At 41.0% G+C, this 23,854-nt stretch overlaps 1 protein-coding gene across 3 annotated transcripts in view; it reads right to left on the reverse strand.

The window, feature by feature from the left end:
- LOC140481653 (protein diaphanous homolog 3-like) overlaps positions 1–23,854 on the reverse strand; it is a 604,739-nt gene that overhangs the window by 456,522 nt on the left and 124,363 nt on the right. For all 3 annotated transcript variants that reach the window (XM_072578185.1, XM_072578184.1, XM_072578186.1), the window contains exons 4-5: positions 21,880–21,984; positions 4,919–5,055 (exon numbers count right to left, since the gene is read on the reverse strand). In XM_072578185.1, the coding sequence (XP_072434286.1) occupies positions 4,919–5,055; positions 21,880–21,984 (242 nt within the window). The remainder of the gene's footprint in view (positions 1–4,918; positions 5,056–21,879; positions 21,985–23,854) is intronic.

Below are 23,854 nucleotides of genomic sequence, written 5' to 3' on the forward strand. Positions count from 1 at the left end.
AGGCAAATTAACAAGGTGGTGTGGAAAGAATGTTTCATCCTATAAGAGAATCTAGAATGAGGGATCACTGTTTTAAAATAAAGGGTTGCGCATTTAAATCACAGATGAAGTAAAAAATAACGCTCTCACTGAGTGGCATGGATCATTGGAACTCTCTTCGAGAAAAGAGAGTGATGCAAGCAGACTCAGAATATTTTTAGGCAGAGGTGAATAGTTCTTGATAAGCAAGGGTTGGAAAATTATCAGAGATTGTGAAGGGATGTGGATTTGAGATTACAACCAAATTTGCCATCACTTTATTGAATATCAAATCAAATTTAAAAGACCAAACTCCTGCCAGCATTCATATATTTGTATAGACTGCTCTCTGGTTGATTCTAATGCTACTGTTCTAAGCAACTACCTCACAACCATCTTACCAACTCCACATCTACATTACCTGAGTGCATACAATTTCTGAAGTCCATATGTAATTGAAAATTTCCCAAGAATTTTATTCATGACTGCACATTCACTTGTCTCGACACAAAGCACAAGAATTCCCTCCAAATAATTCTGTAAATCACTTCTCTTTACCGTTTTTAAATAGTCCTTTAAACCCTTTCTTTTTTACAGGTTTAAGTCATTCAGCTCTTACACAATTATTTATCTTGTTACATTCCTGTGAAACATCTTGCCATGTTTTCTCATGCTCAATGTTGTTAAATTTTATAGCAACATTTAACAGTAAATGTAGTTATAAAACAAAGAACTGCTGGAAATATGAAACAAATACAGAAATTGTTGGATAAACTCAGCAGATCTGGCAGCATCTGTTGACAGAAATCAGAATTCATATCTTAAGTGACCCTTCATTAGAACATGTAAATGTTGTTCCTGCTTTGGCAAATGCATGTTGGTTACTTCAACTGCCCAGAATGCTGCTTTCAGAATTATAGTTTTACAATGCAAGGATTAAGTCATAAACCACAGAAACAGACGCTTCAGTCCGCCATGTCTATACTGACCAACTCAAATTACAAACAAAAATAAGCCAATTTTGTATCCAGTTGGCTAGCTCCCCCTGGACTCCCCATGATCTAACCTTGCTAACCAGTCTACCATGGATGAAATGCAGTTAAATACAACTTCTATTCTTTGATCATGGAAGTTGCATGAAATAGCAACTAATGGGACTCCAAGTCCTGGACTGCGAAGATTTTGGGGAACAAAGCTGAACAAAAAGTACAAATTTTAGTTGGGATGCATTTCAATGATTGTGACCATAACTCAGTAGGATTTAAAGTAGTTATGGTGAAAGACAAAATTGTAGTGGAAATGATGGTCCTTGATTGACAATTTTAACACAATATGACAGGCTGGAATAAAAGTGGACTGTGAGAAACTACTTGTAGGAAAAGTAACATTAGAGCTGTGGGAGTCAGTTGAAAAGGAAATGGTAAGAGTGCAGGACCAATGCGTTCCTGTGAAGGTAAAGGGGGATCAAACAAGTCCAGGGAAACCTGGTTGCTGGGGGACACACAGGAGTAGAAATTAAAGAAAATAGAAGCTTATTGGCAAACACAAAGGGTTAAAAAGAAGAGAAATCCTACATGAGTATAAAAAGTGCAGAACAGAAGGAAATTAGGAGAGCAAAGAGGGCCATGAAAGCAAACATTCGCATTTAAAATAAAGTATTAATCAAAGGCATTTTCTAAATACATTAGGAGCATAAGAATAGCCAGGGAAGAATAGGTGCCATGACCACTTGTAAAAGTGGCCACTTGTAAAGGAGCCAGAAGACATAGGTATGGATTTAAATTATGGCTTTGTATCTGTATTCCCTATCAAAAAAAACATGTAATATAGAAATTACACAATCACACAAGTGTGATGGCATAGGAGACAATTCAGCTCAACATGTCTATGCCATTTTTCAGTTGAGAGTTGCCTAGTACAACTCTCTTGCCTTTTTACTGTATCCTTTCACATTTCTTCCACTTACGCACTCCCATCAGACTGTTTTGAAACACTTTATCAGACCTCCTCTTAGTCTAACTCCTCTCCAATTCTTCAATTTATCTTCATAACAAAGGTTCCTCATCCCTGGAACCATTCTCATAAATTGCTTCTGCACTCTCTTCAACGTTCTAGATTAGATTCCCTACAGCGCAGAAACAGGCCCTTCGGCCCAACAAGTTCACACCGACCCTCTGAAGAGCAACCCACCCTCCTCTGACTAATGCACCTAACACTATGGGCAATTTAACATGGCCAATTCATCTGACCTGCACATCTTTGGACTGTGGGAGGAAACTGGAGCACCCAGAGGAAACCCACAGACAGTCACCCAAGGCTGGAATTGAACCTGGGACCCTGGTGCTGTGAGGCAGCAGTGCTAACCACTGGGTCACTGTGCCGCCCACATCTTTCTGATAACATCTTTACATAACATGTTTACATCTTTCTGACAATGTGCCGCTCACAGCTACTATGTATGCCAGGTGCTATATCCAACTCCTTCTTGGAATGATCCAATGTTTTGGCCTCAATGTAATCTGCCTGGACTTCAAGAAGGCTTTAGACAAGGTACTGCATGGGTCACAGCCCTTGGGATCTCACAGTGTATGGGAGTATATTGTGAATGGTAGGAATCTGGGTAGTACTGAGGGTTAGTGGAACCTTGGTGTACTTGTACATAGATTCTTGAAGGCTGCAGGACTGGTGGATAGGGTGGTAAAGAAAGCATCTGAGATAATTGCCTTATTTAGTCGAGGCATGGAAAACAAGAAGTTATGAAAGAGCTGTTTGTATAATGGCTAGGCCACAGCTGGTCTACTGTTCTGGTCACCACACTACAAGAAAGATATGATTGCATTGGAGAGAGTACAGAGGAGATTTGCCAGGATCCTGCCTGAGCTGGAGCATTTCAGCTCTAAAGAAAGATTACACCGGCTGGAGTTGTGTTACATGCAGTAGAGAAGCCAGATAGGGACTTGATCAAGATCTACCCCATTATAAGAGGTATAGATAGGATCAATAGGAAGAAACATTTCCACTTGCTAGAGGAGTCAATTAAGAGGAAGTTAAAAATAGATTTAAGTTAAGCGGCAGTAGGTTTGGAGAGAATTTAAGGAGAAATTAGTGGTGGGTATCTGGAATTCATTGCCTGAAATGGTTACAGAAGTCAGAACTATCCCATCATTTACAGAGTATTTAGACAAGCATTTCAAATGCCAAGGCACACAAGGCTGCGAGCCAAATGCTGGGAAATGGGATGAGAGTAGATAGGAGTTTGATGACTGGCAAGGGCACAATGGGCCAAAAAGTCTCAATGGGCCAAAAAACATGACACAAAATAGATAATTAAACAGGCTATGGTTTAAGTGATTAGGAAAATATGCTAGCAGGAATTGAGAATTAGTAAAGAGAACAAAAAGAATACTAAAATGGTGCACTTTTGGGCTTGCAGAGTTGAACAAGAACTGATTGCAATGCAACCAATTTTGCTGATGACACTAAGCAAGGTAAGAAAGTAAGCTTTGAGGTAGTTGTAATATGGTTGCAAAGTGGTATAGAGTGGCTGCACAAGCGAGCAAGGCGACAGTGATCAAGTTAAGAAATGTGGGAGATCATCTCCCAGGATCTTGATTGAGTTTTTTGAAAAAATAACAAAGAGGATTGATAATGGCAGAGCAATGAATGTGATCTATTTGGACTTCAGTAGGGTGTGCGACAAGGTTCCCATGGGAGACTGATTAGCAAGGTTAGATCTCATGGAATACAGGGAGAACTAGCCATTTGGATACAGAACTGAATCAAAGGCAGAAGACAGGGTGGTTGTGGAGGGTTGTTTTTCAGACTGGAGGCCTGTGACCAGTGGAGTGCCACAAGGATCGGTGCTGGGTCCACTACTTTTCAACATTTATATAAATGATTTGGATGTGAGCACAAGAGGTATAATTAGTAAGTTTGCAGATGACACCAAAATTGGAGGTGTAGTGAACAGCGAAGAAGGTCACCTCAGATTACAACAGGATCTTGACCAGATGGGCCAATGGGCTGAGAAATGGCAGATGGAGTTTAATTTAGATAAATGTGAGTTGCTGCAATTTGGGAAAGCAAATCTTAGCAGGACTTATACACTTAATGGTAAGGTCCGAGGGAGTGTTGCTGAATAAAGAGACCTTGGAGTGCAGGTTCATAGCTCCTTAAAGAGAAGAGTCGCAGGTCGATAGGATAGTGAAGAAGGTATTTGGTATGCTTTCCTTTATTGGTCAGAGCACTGAGTTTGGGAGTTGGGAGGTAATATTGTAGCTATACATGACGTTGGTTAAGCCACTTTTGAAATCATGCATGCAATTCTGGTCTCTTTCCTATCAGAAGAACATTGTAAAACTTGAAAGGATTCAGAAAAGATTTACAAGAATGTTGCCAGGGTTAGAGGATTTTAGCTGTAAGGAGAGGCTGAACAGGCTAGGGCTGTTTTCCCTGGAGCATTGGAGGCTGAGGGATAGCGTTGCGGAGGTTTATAAAATCATGAGAGGCACGGATAGATAGACAAGATCTTTTTCCTGAGGATGGGGGATTCTAAAACGAGAGGGCATAGGATTAGGGTGAGAGGAGAAAAACATAAAAGGGACCTAAGGGGCAACGTTTTCATACAGAGGGTGGTGTGTGTATGGAATGAGCTGCCAGAAGAAGTGGTGGTGGAGGTTGGTACAATTAGAGAACTTAAAAGGCGTCTGGATGAGTATATGAATAGGAAGGATTTAGAGGGATATGGGCTAAATGCTGGCAAATGGGATTAGATTAGGTTAGGATATCTGGTCAGCATTGGACAAGTTGCACTGTAGGGTCTGTTTCTGTGCTGTACATCTCTATGACTCTATAACATTCTACAAGTGCCTGATCCAAACACGTAATATATCTTCTTTACCTGATAGGATTGCTGGTCAAGGATACGCGGAGGGATTCCAGAAAACTACAAAGTCTTTCATCTGCAATGCCAGATTTTAGCTCATAGATGAATTCATGGGGTAAGGTAGCAGTATATTGTCTGTTTTTCAAAGAGCCCTGAAAAATAACAAAAATAACACTGAGAACATGATTTGGTTTGGCAAATTTGTAAATAATAGTGTTCAACACAACTGTGAAAAGGGAAAAGAGTGCCATTATACTCAAAATAAAACATTTATTTAATACCTTTGAATTGTTCTCAAAATTTACAAATATTGATTGATTGATTTATAATCAATCTAAATAATGTTCATAATATTTCAAATGTTAAAGGATATATATCATTATTCCACACATTACATGTGCTATATTGGGCTACACATTCTGTAGTTATGTCATCAAATTCTATGGCGAGATAGATCAAACAAATAATTATTTAGATTGACAGACAAAATCCAAAGTCATCTTCCCTTTGAAATCAGATTTCCCAGCTTTATTTGGGTTTATTTTTTAATAAATAAGAGACAACAAGACTGCACATAGCATCTTTACAACACAAATTAACAAATATTAGCTGGATACTATATGGTCACGCTACGTGTGTTTTCAGGACAGTGGGGTAAATGTAAAATAGAGCAGGCATCTTGCCCAGCATCTTTGTATCCATTTTGGAACTTGAATCTGCAATGTGAAGTATGGACTGGCACCAATATTGGCCACATCTAAATAAATAATTAAAAGTTAAATGAAACAAATATTACTCCAACTCCTTATCATGGTTGGCAAGGGTGGGGAAGTTGAACTGGACAATCTGTTTTTCTCACAAACATTTTAAAAGTGTTGGAAGTAAGGAGAAGTGGTATCTTAGAAGATGCACTTTGCATATCAATGGCACCCACTCAAAAATCAGTTTGCCCCCAGAATCTCTGCTCAGTAATTACACTGTCCCTCATACTGCACCAACTCACACATGACAGTACAGAGTTAAAAATCACACAACACCAGGTTATAGTCCAACAGGTTTAATTGGAAGCACACTAGCTTTCGGAGCGACGCTCCTTTCTCAGGTGATTGTCAATCACCTGATGAAGGAGCATCGCTCCGAAAGCTAGTGTGCTTCCAATTAAACCTGTTGGACTATAACCTGGTGTTGTGTGATTTTTAACTTTGTACACCGCAGTCCAACACCGGCATCTCCAAATCATGACAGTACAGGGTAGATTTCATGGAGTTCAGGCATAAATTGCCTTAAACTTGATGGCTGTAATTTCCCACCTTCACATTTCCTATTTATGGCAGAGCAGATAGTGATAACACACAATCGGGAAGGAGCTACCTGGAGACGCCCAAGATGAACTTCTGATTCCGTGAAGTCTTCTAGCATGTGTTCAAACAGGGGTAGGAAACTTTCAACTCACTGACACCAAGCCCTGTCCTTCAACTAATGAATCAGTAATTTTCCATGTCGAACACCATTTTGAGAAAGGACAATTGGTAGCAAGTGCACGGAATGTACAGAATGAGTAGGGGACTGCAAAGTCCATCAGCAAGAGTGACTCAGCAGCACCAACACTGACCAAGCTACTGAGTCTCAATTAACATAGCTGCTAAACTATATCTTGAAAGGAAGCAAGGGAAAAACTTATCTTTATCTGTTACAGATTCATCTGTTGAATAAAGCATCGATAAAAATGACCATGGCACATTCATTATGGAGGCCATGTTCTATCTTCATATTTAGGATACCATCGTATCAGGAGGCACCGCCATTTGTGCTACATAGAACAAAGTTTGAACAAATCTAACTCCTCAAAACTGGGCCCCCATGAGGTGGCAAATCAAACGGTACCTTCATGGTTTGGTATATCCCCCAACTTGACCATTATCACCAGGCTAGAAGATCAACCCTAGCTCAATGAAGAATGCGAAAGAGCACGCCAGGAGCAGCACCAGGCATACCTAAAAATATGGTGTCAATCTGGTGAAGCAACAACATGGATGCCATAAAGCATAAACTGCATGCAATTGACAGGACAAAACAATCCCACAGATAACAGACCAAATTTAAACTCTGCGGTCCTGCCACATCAGATCATAAATGATGCTGAGCAATTAAACAAGAATAAGAACAGGAGAATACATAAACATACTCAGCAACAGGAAGCCCAGCTCATCAATGCAAAAGGTGTGACAAAAACATTTTCATCCATCTTCAGGCAGAAGTATGGAATAGATGATTCATTTCAGTCTCTTCCAGAAGTTCCCAGCATCACAGATGCTGATTCACTCGGTTGGACCAAAGGGTCTGTTTCCATGTTGTACATCTCTATGACTCTATACATGATATCAATAAACAGTTGAAAGTACAGCATCCCAGAAAAGCAATGGAACCTGACAACATGAGGGCTTGAACTTCAGAAATGGCTGCAAACCTAATAAGGCTAAAGTGAGGACTGCAGATGCTAAAGATTAGAGTTGCGAGTGTTGTGCTAGAAAAGCACAGCAGGTCAAGCAGCTTCCAAGAAGCAGAGAGTCAACTTATACCCAAAACATAGACTCTCCTGCTCCTCGGATGCTGCCTGACCTGCTGTGCTTTTCCAGCACCACAGTCTCAACTGCAAACCTAATAAATCTGTTTCAGTTCAGCTACAATTTTGATAGCTACACAACAATGTGGAAAATAACCTAGGTAAATCCCATCAACAAACAGCAGAGCAAAACCAAATTTACCAATTGCTGCCCTTCGGTCTACTATCAGACCTCAGCAAAGTGATAGAAGGAATCACTGATACTGCAATCAAATAGCATTTGCAAAAGAATAACCTGCACACCAATGCTCAGCTTAGGCTCCACAAGAGCAATTTAGCTCCTGAATTCATTACAACCTTGATTCAAACATGGACAAAAGAGTTGAGCTCTGGAGGGCAGATTACTGCCCTCAATATCACAGCACCATTCAAACAGGTGTGATATCAAGAAGCCTGAGCAAAACTAAAAACAATCAGAATCAGTGGAAAACTATCTGCTGGTTGGAGTCATACCAAGCACAAAAGAAGATGGTTTTAGGTGTTGGAGGCCAGTCATCTCCATTCCAGTACATCACCACGTTCCCTTGACCCAATCAATTTTAGTTGCTTCATGAATAACTTTTTCTCCATTATAAGGTCAGAGGCAGGATTATTCACTGATGATTGCACAATGTTCAATATCATTTGCAACTTCTCATATACTGCTGCCAAATGTAGCAAGACCTAAGCAACATTCACTTTTGGATTGGCAGGTAGAAAGTATCATTCATGCCACAACAGGTCTGGGTGATGACCATCTCCGACAAGAGAGAATATAACAATTTTCCATGACACACCAGGACTGAGCAATGACCATCTCCAAAAGAAAATATCTTCCATGTCATCAAATGCCATTACCATCACTGAATCTATCACTGCCAACATCCAGGGGATTACAATTGACCAAAAACTAAGCTGGATCAGCAATATAAATACTGTGGCTATAAGAGAAGGTCAGAGGCTGGGAATCATGCAATGAATAACTTTCCAGTTGTCTCCCATTTCCTGTCCACCATCTACAAGCTACAAGTTAGGACTGTGAAGGAATACCCTCCATGTAATTGGATGTGGTCAACTACAAAAAAAAAGTCAACAAGCTCACAAACAGAACAAGGTAGCCAGCTTCATCTATCAGCCACGAATGCAAAACAGATACTCAAATCCACAGTGACTGCAATATGTACTGTCTGCAGGGTATACTGCAGCACTCATTCAGACTCCATCAGTAGTCTACTAAACACACAAAGGACAAGGGCAACAGACACATGGGAACACCACTATTTATTATTTTCCATACAAAAAATACAAGCAATTTTGACTTGGAACTAATTTACTGTTCCTTCATTGTAATTGTATCATCCAGAGTCTGGATATCTCGCATCATCCTCCGCCATTTCCACCACCTATAAACAGACCCCATCACCAGAGATATATCTCCCTCTCCACCTCTATCTGTGTTTCGGAGGGACCATTCTCCTCCGCGACTCTCTTGTCAGGTCCACACCCCATACCAACCCACCCTCCCTCCTGGCACCTTCCCCGGCACCCGAAGAAGTGCAAACCTGCGCCCACACCTCCCCCTTTACCTCCATCCAAGGCCCCAAAGGATCCTTCCACATCCGACAGAAATTTGCCTGTACTTGCACACACGTCACCTACTGTATCCGTTGCACTCGATGTGGTCTCCTCTACATTGGGGAGACAGGACGCCAACTTGCGGATTGTTTCAGAGAACATCTTTGAGACACCCTCACTAACAAACCCCACCACCCAGTGGCTGGAAATTTTAAGTCCCCCTCCCATTCCGCCAAGGACATGCAGTTCCTGGGCCTCTTCCATCGCCAAACCCTAATCACCTGAAAAGTGGAGGAAGAATACCTCATCTTCCGCCTTGGGACCTTCCAACCAAATGGGATCAATGTGCAATTCACCAGTTTCTCCATTTCCCCTCCCCACCAGCTTATCCCAGATCCAACTCGGCACTGCCCTCGTGACTTGTCCTACCTATCCATCTTCCTTTCCACCTCTATGCTCCACCCTCCTCTCTGACCTACCACTTTCATCCCCACCTTCATCTACTTATGGTATTCTCAGCTGGCTTCCCCCCAGCCTCATGCCCCTCCCATTTATCTCTCAGGCCCCTTGGCGCACAAGCCTCATTCTTGATGAAGGGCTTATGCCTGAAACATCGATTCCCCAGCTCCTCGGATGCTGCCTGAACGACTGTGCTTTTCCAACACCACACACCTCCACTGATCTCCAGCATCTGCAGTCCTCATTTTCTTCTAGTAAAGACATGACCTTTCATAAGGTGCCTGCATGGCACTGAGCTCCACAGATAGAAAGGAGGTTCACCATCCAATGCTATGGCTGCAATCACAATAATTGTTTTAAAAGAGTGGATATCTTTAAAAAGCCAACATTTTAAAGCAGTGATCAACTGCTTCCAAAAGAATCCTTACAGAAAACAAACACATTCCTGGAGACATCACAAAAACTGAAAATCAAATTAGAGCACTAACATTGAAGCTAACATCCATCATACATTTAAATTAGGCACAGAAGCAGCAACCACAACACTATCCAATGGAATTAAACGGCTGTAAAGCAATTGTCCTATAGTCTCCATTTTAGCAAACTATAAGGTCCATCAATCCCCATGTCAAATATCTGCTGGCACAAAGATAGGGGACATCTCAAAAATTGTGCATTTTATTCTCAATCAGCCATGTTTAATGCAAAGCAGGAAAACTTGCAAAGATCTCAACCTCATTCTCAAAGTAGAAGTCAACAAACAGGAACCAGCTCGTAAATTCTTCTGATGCCAATGATACTCACATCACTGCTGAGGTCTATATTTGCTGGGCGTCCCTAATTGCCCTTGAACAAGGTGGCTTGTGAGGAAATCACAGAGATAGTTAATAGTCATCTATGTTTCTGTGGGTATGCAGTCTCGTGTATGGTAAACTTCCTTACTTAAAGGAAATTTTTAATTTATAGCAATTAATAATAGCCACAATCAAGATCTTATTTACAATAAACCTGTTAGAGCCTGTAAACCTTTTCTGAAGAATATCTTTTCTACATCGGGGAGACCAGAACGAGAACAGAATGTGGTATTCTAAAACAGCGCCCGGGACACAGGTTCAATTCCCGCTTCAGGCGACTCTCTGTGTGGAGTTTGCACATTCTCCCCGAGTCTGCGTGGGTTTCCTCCGGGTGCTCCGGTTTCCTCCCACAATCCAAAAATGTGCAGGTTAGGTGAATTGGCCATGCTAAAATTGCCCGTAGTGTTAGGTGAAGGGGTCAATGTAGGGGAATGGGTCTGGGTGGGTTGCGCTTCGGCAGGTCGGTGTGGACTTGTAGGGCCGAAAGGCCTGTTTCCACATTGTAAGTAATCTAATCTAAAAAACTCCTATACTCAATGCACTGACTGATGAAGGCAAGCTTGCCAAGTACCATTTTCATTATCCTTTCTACCTGTAACTCCACACCTGCACTCCAAGGCCCTTTGTTCGGCAGCACTCCCCAAGACTTTGCCATTAACTGCATCAATAGACAATAGACAATAGACAATAGATGCAGGAGTAGGCCATTCAGCCCTTCGAGCCTGCACCGCCATTCAATATGATCATGGCTGATCATTCCCAATCAGTATCCTGTTCTAGCCTTATCTCCATAACCCTTGACTCCACTATCTTTAAGAGCTCTATCCAATTCTTTCTTAAATGAATCCAGAGACTGGGCCTCCACTGCCCTCTGGGCAGAGCATTCCACACAGCCACCACTCTCTGGGTGAAGTAGTTTCTCCTCATCTCTGTCCTAAATGGTCTACCCCGTATTTTTAAGTTGTGTCCTCTGGTTCGGCACTCCCCCATCAGCGGAAATATGTTTCCTCCTGCCAGAGTGTCCAATCCTTTCATAAAATCAGTCCTGCCCTGATTTGCCTTACCAAATGCAACACCTCATATTTATCTAAACTAAATTCCATCTGCCACTCCTCGGTCCAGCTGATCAAGGTCCCATTGAACTCTGAGATAACCTTCTTCATTGTCTACTATACCATCAATTTTGGTGTCATCTCCAAACTTAGTAACTATATTCATATCCAAATCATTAAATATAAATGATGAAAAGCAGATCCAGCACGAATCCTTGGGATACACCACTGGTCAGAGGTCTCCTGTCTGAAAAATAACCCTCCGTCACCATCCCTTAAATAAATTTAAAGACTGAGATTCCTATACCTTCTCGGGAAATACGGTCCTTCACCTGCTCAACCATTCCAACTTTGTCATTGACTGTTGAATTCAGTAGGAAGTCAGTTTGCCAGAAAATCAGTTCAGACTAGAAATTTGAATTTAACTCACTTTGTTTGGGTCTGGAATTCTAAAAGAAGAAAATAAATGGAAGTTGTATAATTTACTGGCCCTGAGTGCTTAAGGCACAAAGGGAAACACATTAGCAACAAAACTATTTGTTGATTTCAGTCACAACATTGCTGGCTTTGCAATTTGTTTAAAACTTCAATAATGTACCTTCTACTTGTACCAAACATATGCTTGGACTTTTCCACTCACCTCCATACTAAGTGCTTTGACTGTCTCACACAGCATACCTGCTGCATCTGATGAAAATGCACTTGCTAGCCTATAAAGTCAATGATACGCAAACCCATAATACAATTCAAAATCTACTTCACTTCAAATAAATACTTGAAGCCTTAAAATGAAGAATTACAATTAAACAGTAGTCATTGTGACAAAACAATCATTACTAACAACTTTTATAGTAAGGATTAAATTTTGTCAATGATTGACTGCACTATGAAGATATCTGGTCAATTGGCTAAAGTTGTAAAAATAAAGACATTAATTGTAATTACGACTGATCTTAAAACGTTATTCCTTCAGGATTTGAACTACTTTACTGAAACTGGTAGATGCTCATATTAGTAAAATTAAGCAGAATGAATCATATTAATTAGTGAGTGCGCCAAATTAAGTGCAGGAGCTGTTATAAGTGGGACACAAGCAACATGAACTGTATTACTGTTAGAAACAGTATCCATCACCTTTAATCATTCATCTATCATATCAGGCTTTTCATAGAGAAGCATTCTGGAAAGTCAAGGCCAGCACGGAATTGGTTTTCTTAATAACCTAACCTAAAGCCATTTGGGATTTCAAATGTTGAGGCTTTCAAAAATGATGTGCGGTAACCTTCTGCCTACACAATAAGTCTTCCCCAAAATAACCTCTAATTATTTGGCTTCAAATGAAAATGTATGAACCACAAAATAAAATTTCAAAATTCAACTATTTTGAAGGGATGTTTATTCAGACAGATTCAACATTTTTATGTAAAGCAGTTTTCAAATAAAGAATCAGCTCCTTTTTATTTGAAAATAAGGTTGTGTTTATTGTGAACGCCATCATGAGCCAGAGCAATGAGCATGTATAGGCAAGAACTCGGCGCAGCAGTATAACATCATGACCAAGGTATAGAGCATCAGCAGCTGCCTGCTACAAATATGGCGCTGCAATCTAATTATGCTGCAATTATATTGATGCTTCCCATCTTTCCAAGCGAGCATTTCTCCACCTTCCCAGACTGAATCTGTACAAGAAGCTGCAAGGGAGTGTGACAAGAATCTAATTGTCATTAAACATAGATGAGTCATTGCAAAAGCACTGGCATCAGTATGGGAAAATAAGGTGATGCTAACAGCACATGCACTGGTGAATGCTAAAGCCTGTTGCAGGCAGCTGATGACAGCATTCTTGCCTGTGCCAAGTAAACAGCTTTTTTGGGGTTCAAAGTAATTACTGTGTAAAATGGAAGCTCAGTCGGATTAAATGCGCATTCTTAAAGGAAGATAATTTTATGTGCACTGAATTGAATACACAATTCTGGAAGGATTCAATTTTATGTAATTACAATGACAAGTCAAATAACAGCTCAGTGTACAAGACAACACCCTTGTTAGTAGTGCAATAGGATTCATGAAATATTGATCCTCTCTCTTTACATATGAACTCTGTTAAAGGAAAAATTAGAATTAGAATTAAATTTTATTGTCATATGTATACAAGTATAGGGATACATGAGTCCAGTGAAAGGTGTACAATGTTGCTATTCTTCAGTTACAAAGTTGTAAAAAACAACACATCCATGAAAAACAATGTACCTTTCAGGCAATCAAATTAATTCAATGAGACAGTAAACTGACCAGAATTCCACATATAATCCACATACAACATTAATCTAGCCTAGATCTGGATTTTCAGAAACCTTTGACAAAATGTCATGTAGCAGAACTATGAACCAGAAGACACGGAGCTGAGGACAAGTAACAGAGCAGTTTCAAGACAAAAGACAGGGAAGATGGGTAAAATGCAGTTATGCAGAGAAACAAAGTGAGAGAAGTGGTATTTGTCCCAAAGCTAGTCCTCGTTTTCCTAAAAGCTGTTCCTTGGCTCAAGGATACTCTGTCCTTAATTTTTTTTCAGAGGGGTAATAAACTAGCCTGGGCTCCAATCAGTCTGGGTTGGTACTGAGATGAAAATGATTTTGAGAGGCCTTTTGTTTATATGTAAACAGATGAGAATTCAGGCCAAAGTGGCCATGTTTTAGAAGTGACCTGTAGAATGAAAGAGGAGTGGTCAGCTCTCTAGCTGAGCAGTTTAGTTCAGTACTGAACTGGTTGGGAGTTCAAGAGCGAGCTGTCTGAAACTCTCTCTTCTGCCCTTCTAACTTCAACCTGTGAGCATTTTTTCCACTTTTACTGGTTTTTAAGGGTGTTTGCTTATTGGGACTTTTGTGTGTATTCAGAACAGCATAATTAAGTGTAGTTGAGATAGACTGAGTTCTTTAGGGGTTCTTTATTCTGTTCTTTGTGTTTTATTGTGTAATTTTGTGAATACATTTTTTGTCTATTTTTAACCTGGTAGTCAACCTTGCTAACTTACTCTGGGTAATTTTCACTGTACACTTACTGAAACAAATTGCAAAGTTATGGTCTGAGCTGCCTGCTTAGGAATGTTTTGAGTGGTCTGGTCTAGTCCATAAGATATTCTACAATGACCACTGCTGGGACCACGGTGGCTCACAACTTACATTAATGATTTGTACTTCAGAATCAAACACTACTTGTAAAATTGCAGTTGACATTAAATTTGGATGTAATAGGAAAGTGAGGTGTGAATAATCAAGATGCAGTGCAACAAATTACAGGCTGATATTAACAAACCTTTCCTATTCATTCATGGGATCTGGGCAACACTGTCTGGGCCAGCAATTATTGCCCACCCCTGGTTGACCTTAAGAAGGCAGTTGTGAACTGGCTTCTTGAACCACTGCTGAGCACTTGGTGTACACCCCCAATTCCATAACAGAGGAAGTTCCAGGATTTTGATTAGCAATATTGAAGAAAGTGATACATTTCAAGTCAGGGTGGTGAATGTTTTGCAAGGTAAGATGCAGGTGATGGCACTCCTATGTATCTGCTGTTGCTATCCTTCTAGATGATGATGGCCATGGGTTTGAAAAGTGCTGACTCAGGTGCTTGATGAATTTCTGCTGTGCATCTTGTAGACTGTACTCACTGCTGCTACTGAGTGAATGTTTGTGGATGGAATGCCTAATAATGAGACTGCTTTGTCCTCAATTGTGTCAGGTTGGAGTTGTTGTATTGTTGGAGTTGCATTCATCCAGCAAGTGGGGAGTGTTCCATTACATTCCTGACTTGCCCCTTATCAATGGTGGACAGGCTTTGGGGCGTCATGAAGTGAGCTACTTGCTTCAGGATTGCTAGCCTCTGACCAGCTCTTGTAGTGAAAGTATTTATATCACTGGTCCAGTTCAATTTCTAGCCAATGGTCAATTATATACTCTTAGGTTGGAGATGATTATTGTTTGGTATTTGTTTGACATGAAAATCACTTGCCACTTGCCAACTTTAAAAACCACATCTTATTTGTGACTGTGGAATGACCAAGGACTAAAGCAAGGACAGTAGAAAGAATTGCTGCACATTTTTAAAGTGAAGTTACCTGAGACTTATTGCAAGTGTTGTATATAATGCTGTCTGTTCAAGAATTGCAGGGGGGAAAGGACAGATATTGAACTGAAGCCAAGAGCCGTGTACAAAGAATTCAGGCAGCAACAAGTAGTTGATTGGGCTGTGGAATAGTGACCAGTGACATCAGAAACAAAAGCTTCCTGTATGCCAACAACTATGCGATTTGTTCCCAAACAGGTGAACAGCTGGTGAATATGAACGTGTGATCAAATGTCATCAGACCTCTAAACAAAAGGTGCTGTCCTTCACCTTGTAGGAAAAATGCAACTCAAGCTTCAAGAAAGCCAGTTGTATTTTTCTTCATCAGTTGATGTAAGCTGTGGTTTTTAACAAATAAGTCAGAGACTTTATAAGTCTGAATCAATCACTCCGTGCCTCCTACTTAAAAGTGAAAGTACCCAGAGAAGGAAAATCAAGAAGCAGCAAGTCCTGACCAGCCAAAAGGATCATCTCAATTAACCTGTGGGCAGGGATCACTGAAGTGCTTTCCCAGTTTTCCTTCTGCCCAAAACACCTTTTTTTTTTGAGTCTGTATAAATGTATGTTTATGTGTATGGAGTAATAGGTCCAGTTTTAGACAGTTCATAATTGTGTACTTGTAGCTAGAATCCATTTTTTTCATAAGTAACAATCCTTGTTACATATAGAAACCTGTTTGGTATGCAATTAGTCCTGCGTGGTCCCTTCACCAGGTTAACACCTCATTTTTAAGTATGCCAAGGGTGCTCCTGGCATGCTTTCCAGTACACTTCCTCGAACAGGAGTCAATTCCAAAGCTTGATGAAAATTGTGAAGTTGGGAGAGCAGTGTCAGGCCACAAATTAGTAGATTGTGTTTGGGTACAATTCCACTGCTGCTTTTAGCCCACACTGTTTCAACAATGCATAGTCTTGAGTTGCGAGAGGTTTCTCCCATGTGGCACTGTGGTAGAGCCACAAAATATGATGATGGGCATCCTCAATGTGAAGACAGGACTTGGTTTCCATATGCTATGGTTATTCCTGCCAATTTTGTCATGGACAAATGCATTTGCAGCGGGCCAATTGGTGAGGGTTCGGTTAGGTATGTTTTTTCTCTCTTGTTGCTGCAGAAGTGGTCCAGCAGCCATGTCCTTTAGAACTTCGCACCTCAGTCAGTCGTGGTGCTGCAAAACCATCCTAAGTGACTGACGTTGAAGTGTCCAAGGCAGATTACATTTCGTGTCCTTATCATTCTCAGTGCTTCCTCCAAATGGTGTTCAATGGAGGATCATTGATTCATCAGCTAAGGGGGCTGGTACATGGCTATCAGCAGACGATTTCCTGGTCTACGTTTGAACTGATGTTGTGTGATTTAATGGGATTCAGGTTCAAATGTTGAGGATTTGCTGAATAGCCATACAATTAGCAAATAAATTTCAACACTGATAATTGTGAGGCATTATGTTTCATGAAGAAATATACTTGCATAAATATCTTGAAAATAACAGTATAAATGGAATAGAGCAGCAAGAAGGTCTGGGAAAACAGAAAAACTTCAGTAAAACTTAATAGAATAGATCACATTTTCACTTATGAAAGAGTATAAAACCAAAGAGCAGAATCTCAGAATAAGGGGCCACATATTTAAGACAGAGAAGAGGGTGAATTTCTTCTCTCAGTGGACAGTGAATCTGTGGAATTCTTTATCGCAGAGGGTTGTCAATGCTGGGTCATTAAGTATCTTTAAGGCTGAGATGGATAGATCTTTAATTAATAGGGAAATCAAGGGTTATGAGGAAATTGCAAGAAAGTGGAGGTGAAGATTATCAAATCAGTCATGATCGCATTGAATGGCAAAACAGACTCAATGGAGCAAATGGCTGGCTTCTGCTCCTACATCTTATGGTGCTATGGTCCAGACAGTACTGACAGGGAGAAATTACTTCCACTCATAAATGGATCAAGACCCAGATGATGATGCAGTTTTAAAGTGATTCACAAAAGAAGTGAGTTCAAGGTAAGAAAACAACTCATACAAAATGAGTAGTTAGGATTTGGAATGCTCAGCCTGAAAGTTGGTGAAGGCAGATTCAATTGAAGCCACTGGATGATAAGAAACAATGTGCAAGGTTACAGGGAAAAGGCAATTGATCGACACTCTTTCTTCAATACGATAATTCGATGTTATTGTGAGGAGATGATTAACAAGCAATGCCACTTTTCTCTTCAAAAGAAGGCTGAGGGATGATCCAATAGAGATCCTTAAAATTATAAAGGTTTTGATAAAACAGACACAGAAATAATGCTTCTACTTATTGAATCATAGAACCCGACAATATGGAAGCAAGCTGTTCGGCCCATCAAGTCCACACCAACCCTCCAAATAGCGTCTCAACAGACCCACCCCCTACCCTATTCCTGTAAGCCTGCATTTCCCACAGCTCATCCAACCAACCTGCATATCTTTAGACTGTGGGAGGAAACCAAAGCACCCAGAGGAAACACTACAGATCCGGAAAAATGTGCATATTCCACACAATCAACCAAGGGTGGAATCAAAGGAATCAGCAAAACCATCAAAGTAAGGTGGTCAGCAAGAAGTTAAATAGGGAATCCAGGACAAACTTTTTTAACATGTGAATAGTAAGAATGTGAAGTATGCTTGCATAGGCAACAATAATAAACGAATAATACCGAGGCAATTAAGCAGAAACTAGACAAGCATACGAGGGAGAAGGAAATATAGGATTTACAGTGTCAGACTTAAGAAATATGGGATATCTTCACCATGGACATCCAGTCCCTGTACACCTCCATTCCCCATCACGAAGGACTCAAAGCCCTCCGCTTCTTCCTTTCCCGCCGTACCAACCAGTACCCTTCCACTGACACTCTCCTTCGACTGACTGAACTGGTCCTCACTCTGAACAACTTCCCTTTCCAATCCTCCCACTTCCTCCAAACCAAAGGAGTAGCCATGGGCACCCGCATGGGCCCCAGCTATGCCTGCCTCTTCGTAGGATATGTGGAACAGTCCATCTTCCGCAGCTACACTGGCACCACCCCCCACCTTTTCCTTTGCTACATCGATGACTGTATTGGCGCTGCCTCGTGCTCCCACGAGGAGGTTGAACAGTTCATCCACTTTACCAACACCTTCCACCCTGACCTCAAATTTACCTGGACCGTCTCAGACTCCTTCCTCCCCTTCCTAGACCTCTCCATTTCTATCTCGGAAGACCGAATCAACACGGACATTTACTATAAACGGACCGACTCTCACAGCTACCTAGACTAAACCTCCTCCCACCCTGCCCCCTGTAAAAACACCACCCCATATTCTCAATTCCTTCGTCTCCGCCGCATCTGCTCCCAGGACGACCAATTCCAATACCGAACAACCCATGTGGCCTCCTTCTTCAAAGACCGCAATTTTCCCCCAGATGTGATCGACGATGCTCTCCACTGCATCTCCTCCACTTCCTGCTCCTCCACCCTTGAACCCCGCCCCTCCAATCGCCACCAAGACAGAACCCCACTGGTCCTCACCTACCACCCCACCAACCTCCATGTCCATCATATCATCCGTCGTCATTTCCGCCACCTCCAAACGGACCCCACCACCGGGGATATATTTCCCTCCCCTCCCCTATCAGCATTCCGGAAAGACCACTCCCTCCGAGACTCCCTCGTCAGGTCCACACACCCCACCAACCCAACCTCCACTCCCGGCACCTTCCCCTGCAACCGCAAGAAATGCAAAACTAGCGCCCACACCTCCCCCCTTACTTCCCTCCAAGGCCCCACGGGATCCTTCCATATCCACCACAAATTCACCTGCACCTCCACACACATCATTTACTGCACCCAATGTGGCCTCCTCTATATTAGGGAGACAGGCCGCCTACTTGCAGAACGTTTCAGAGAACACCTCTGGGACTCCCCGACCAACCAACCCAACCACCCCGTGGCTCAACACTTCAACTCCCCCTCCCACTCCACAAAGGACATGCAGGTCCTTGGACTCCTCCATCGCCAGACCATAGCAACACGATGGTTGGAGGAAGAGCGCCTCATCTTCCGCCTAGGAACCCTCCAACCACAAGGGACGAACTCAGATTTCTCCAGTTTCCTCATTTCCCCTCCCCCCACCTCGTCTCAGTCAAATCCCTCGAACTCAGCACCGCCTTCCTAACCTGCAATCTTCTTCCTGACCTCTCCGCCCCCACCCCCACTCCGGCCTATCACCCTCACCTGAACCTCCTTCCACCTATTGCATTTCCAACGCCCCTCCCCTAAGCCCCTCCTCCCTACCTTTTATCTTAGCCTGCTTGGCACACACTCCTCATTCCTGAAGAAGGGCTCATGCCCGAAACATCGATACTCCTGCTCCTTGAATGCTGCCTGACCTGCTGCACTTTTCCAGCAACACATTTTCAGGTCTGTATTAGTCAAGACATTGAATATAAGAGCAGAGAGGTTTGATGGAGCTGTGTGTAAAGTCAGTTAGGCTATAGCTGGAGTGATCAATATAATTCCAGTTGTCAGGCTAAAGCAAAGATGTGACTGCATGATCCAGGATGCAGGCGAGATTCACCAGCATGCCAACTGGGCTGGAGCAATTGGACTATAAAATCAGATGAGATAGGCTGGTTGTTTTCTTACTGCAGGGAAGTCTGAGGGGCACCGGACAAAGGAGTTCAAAGTTCCGAGGATATAAATTGTATATTTGGGCAAAAACCTTTTCAGTTAATAGAGACGTCAATAACACCTGACTGAAGGGCTTTTCTCATGCTAAAAAACTATGACTATTGATCTCTAGGGAGCAGAAATGCATACAAATAAAATGAAAAACTGGGAAAGAAGCAAGAGCCCGGTTTCAGAAGTTAAGTGTTTTTACAACCTGTTCGCAATGCCCATGGATTTTGAAAAAATAATCATCAACATTTTGCATGTCTCTCCATTGTCAAGACCTTGGCCCACACTTTCTGGATATTATAAACTGCAGTTTCCAAAGGTAAATCTGCATTATCCATGAAATGAAAATCTTCAATGCTCAAAGGACAGAAGCCGTATCCATCAGAACAGACAATAAATATGTCTTTGCATCACTGAGTTATCCAATCGAAGTCAGACAAAATATCCAGTACAAATTTCTTATCACTTTGAAAAGATGAAAAATAATCTTCAAGAGAATATACTTCAGACTGGATGTTTAAAATTCACATTTGATACAGGGAAATGACATGTACCCAAAGTACAAATAGGGCAAGAGACAAACTATGACTGTGCTTAACGTTTACACTTTTTTCAAGATAGTCAACAGCCATTGGTCACTCATAGTCAAGAAATCAGAAACATTAAAATGACAATAGTACAATTATTTTTCCCTGAGGTGACTTAAAATTCCTTTGCTTGTTCCCAAAGAAAATAAATGTAAATTCAGGGAAAGCAATTACCATTTCCTTCCCATATAAATGCACCTGTAGGAGGCACAAAGAGGGCACAAGTACAAGGAGGTCAAATGAATCTTGTTTAATACTTTGCACATGAGCCATTTCTAACATTTGAAAAATCTGATAAAGTGATCGTGTTGAAGCAGCTTTCTTTAACAGTTTTATCTGCACCCACTTGGTATAAAACTAATGAAATCCTTCATTATAAGTTCCAATTTTGATCATCTTATTTCATTAATATCTAAGCTGAACAAATCAAAAACCTTAATCTCTGAACTCAATTTGATCAGCTGAGGCAAGATTTTGCCAAAGACAAAATAGACACAAGGATGCTTCAACTAAAAATACTTCCAACTTCCATTTCCCTTCCAAATAAATTATCAGGCTTGTTCCACATTGCTGATAATGATTACTTTTCCTTAGCTATTACATAGATTTCCAACCTAGGCAAATGCCAAGAGTTAATGACATCATCTGCACATACGTAGGAGGCAGCCACTTTGTGGACCATCTTGGCATTTGCAGCATATTCTATATTATAAGCACAAGAAATTTTTCGTACAGGATAATTGTTAACACAGTGATGGGGAATACAGAGTATAATGCATACAAATATGATTTTAAAATGTTTACTTTAAACAGTATCAGGCGATGCCAATTAAATTACATTTTAAAAAGAAACGAGGTGATGGAATTGAATCAATTTCAAGAAAGTCCAAGTTTCATTAAATCCACCTGAAGATATTCAGCTGTCTTGATATCTGGAAAAGCTCTTTATCATCCAACTATGCTTGTTTCTTTCACTTTAAATGTCAACTGCATCGATAATCATACCATATATCAAAAAAACTTACAAATGGCTATATTTTACTTACGACATTAGAAGTCGCATCAATATATTGCACAACCATTTCTCTTTTAATACTCAAGTCCTTCTCTCGTAGTGGAGCCTTTCGTTCTTCATTTAAGTTCATATCTTCCTGTGAAGGTAATTAACTCAAGTTAACTTGATAGAAATGCATTGTTTTCTATGTTGCCACTTAAAACATCGACTGAATATTATCTCAAAGCCTTTATTAGTTGATGTACTCATTTACCCACTGTGACCTTTAAACGTCAATATTAATCTAGGTTCAACTAATAATTTCCCTAATTCCTGAGGACTGCACAAAAGCTCACCGTCTAAATTTGAATAAGAAAATCTTCAAACTTTCCCAGTGCAAAGTTTCCCAGTGCACTATCAAAAATGAGATCAGATAAAGGTATGAAGAACAAAAGCACTCCTATTTTTATGTTTTTCTCTCATTCACAGAATGCTCCAAATGCTATATCGCCAGTGAAGAATTTTCTTTATTATGAGATCAAAATGCATTCTCTGTAGCTACGTGTGCAAATCCAGCAAAAAAATCAATGTGCAACAAAATTCCACAACAATGAGAACCATTCACCTGCTGAATTTTGTTAGCTTAAGAAGTAAACACCAATCAAGACACAAGGAATACCCCTTTTTCTTTTCTCGAAGGTGTAAAGGAGAGAACTTGTAACCACTTAAACTGACATTTCCACATTTCAAAGCCTCAAGTAAGAGGCAGCACATCAGATAAAGCAGCGATCTCTCAGAAAAACAACAAAATTCCACATAGATAAAAGTGACTTTAGTCTCTAGAGTACAAATTATATTCTCAACTTGCTAAATCGGACATGGCTTGGAGGTGCTGGTGTTGGACTGGGATGGACTAAATTAAAAATCACAATACCAGATTATAGTCCAACAGGTTTATATGGAAGCACTAGCTTTCCAAGCGCCGGTCCTTCATCAGGTGGTTGAGGAGGTTAAGATCTTAAGGGCAGATATCAAAGGTAGTTTGTTTACTCAGAGAGTAGTAGGAGCATAGAATGCACTGCCTGCAACAGTATAGGCACGCCGACTTTAAGGGTATTTTAATGGTCATTGAATAGGCATATGGACAAGGATGGAATAGTGTAGGCTAGATAGGCTTCAGATTAGTTTCACAGGTCGACACAAGATTGAGAGCTGAAGGACCTGTACTGCATTGTAATTTCCTATGTTCCATATTCTAAATCTGTTGGACTATAACCTGGTGTTATGCGATTTTTAACTAAGTCGGACAGGGATGCAATGACAAGCCCAATTAGCAAAAATGTCATGACTGCACTGCAAGGGGGATGGAGTGTGAAGATAGGAAAATCTTGGTTACAACTGTACAGGGCACGAGAAACCCCACTGGAATTACTGTGCACAGTTTTGAATTCCTTGTTTGAGGGGGAGATAGTTGTATTGGAAGTAGCTAAGAGAGGGTTCACTAAGTCAATCCCAGAATAAAAACGGTTGTCCTTGGAAGAACGGTCAAGTAAATTCAGCCTATACTCATTTGAGTTTAGAAGAAATCTTAAGACTCCAAGAGAACCTAACAGTGTAATTGCTGAAAGTATGTTTTCCTTTGCTGGTCACTCTAGAACGGCAGGACACTTTAATATAAAGTAACTTCCGATGTTAACTGGAAATAAGAAAGAATTTCTTCTGCTAGTGCGTCATTAATTTTTGACATTTTATGTCCTCCCCCAAGAATAGTGGCTATGCAAAGCTGAGTTAGACAAATTTTTGATTGACAAGGAAGTTCAGAGTTATGAAGGACAGACAGGAAAATGGAATTAAGACCATAATCGCATCAGCTTTGATCTTACTGAATGACAAAGCAGATGCACTGAGACAAATGGCCTATACCTGCTCCTATTTCTCATGAGGAGAAAGTGAGGACTGCAGATGCTGGAGATCAGAGCTGAAAATGTGTTGCTGGAAAAGCGCAGCAGGTCAGGCAGCATCCAAGG

The sequence above is a fragment of the Chiloscyllium punctatum genome, chromosome 9 (genome assembly GCF_047496795.1).
Source record: "Chiloscyllium punctatum isolate Juve2018m chromosome 9, sChiPun1.3, whole genome shotgun sequence".
In the NCBI taxonomy this organism is placed as follows: Eukaryota; Metazoa; Chordata; class Chondrichthyes; order Orectolobiformes; family Hemiscylliidae; genus Chiloscyllium; species Chiloscyllium punctatum.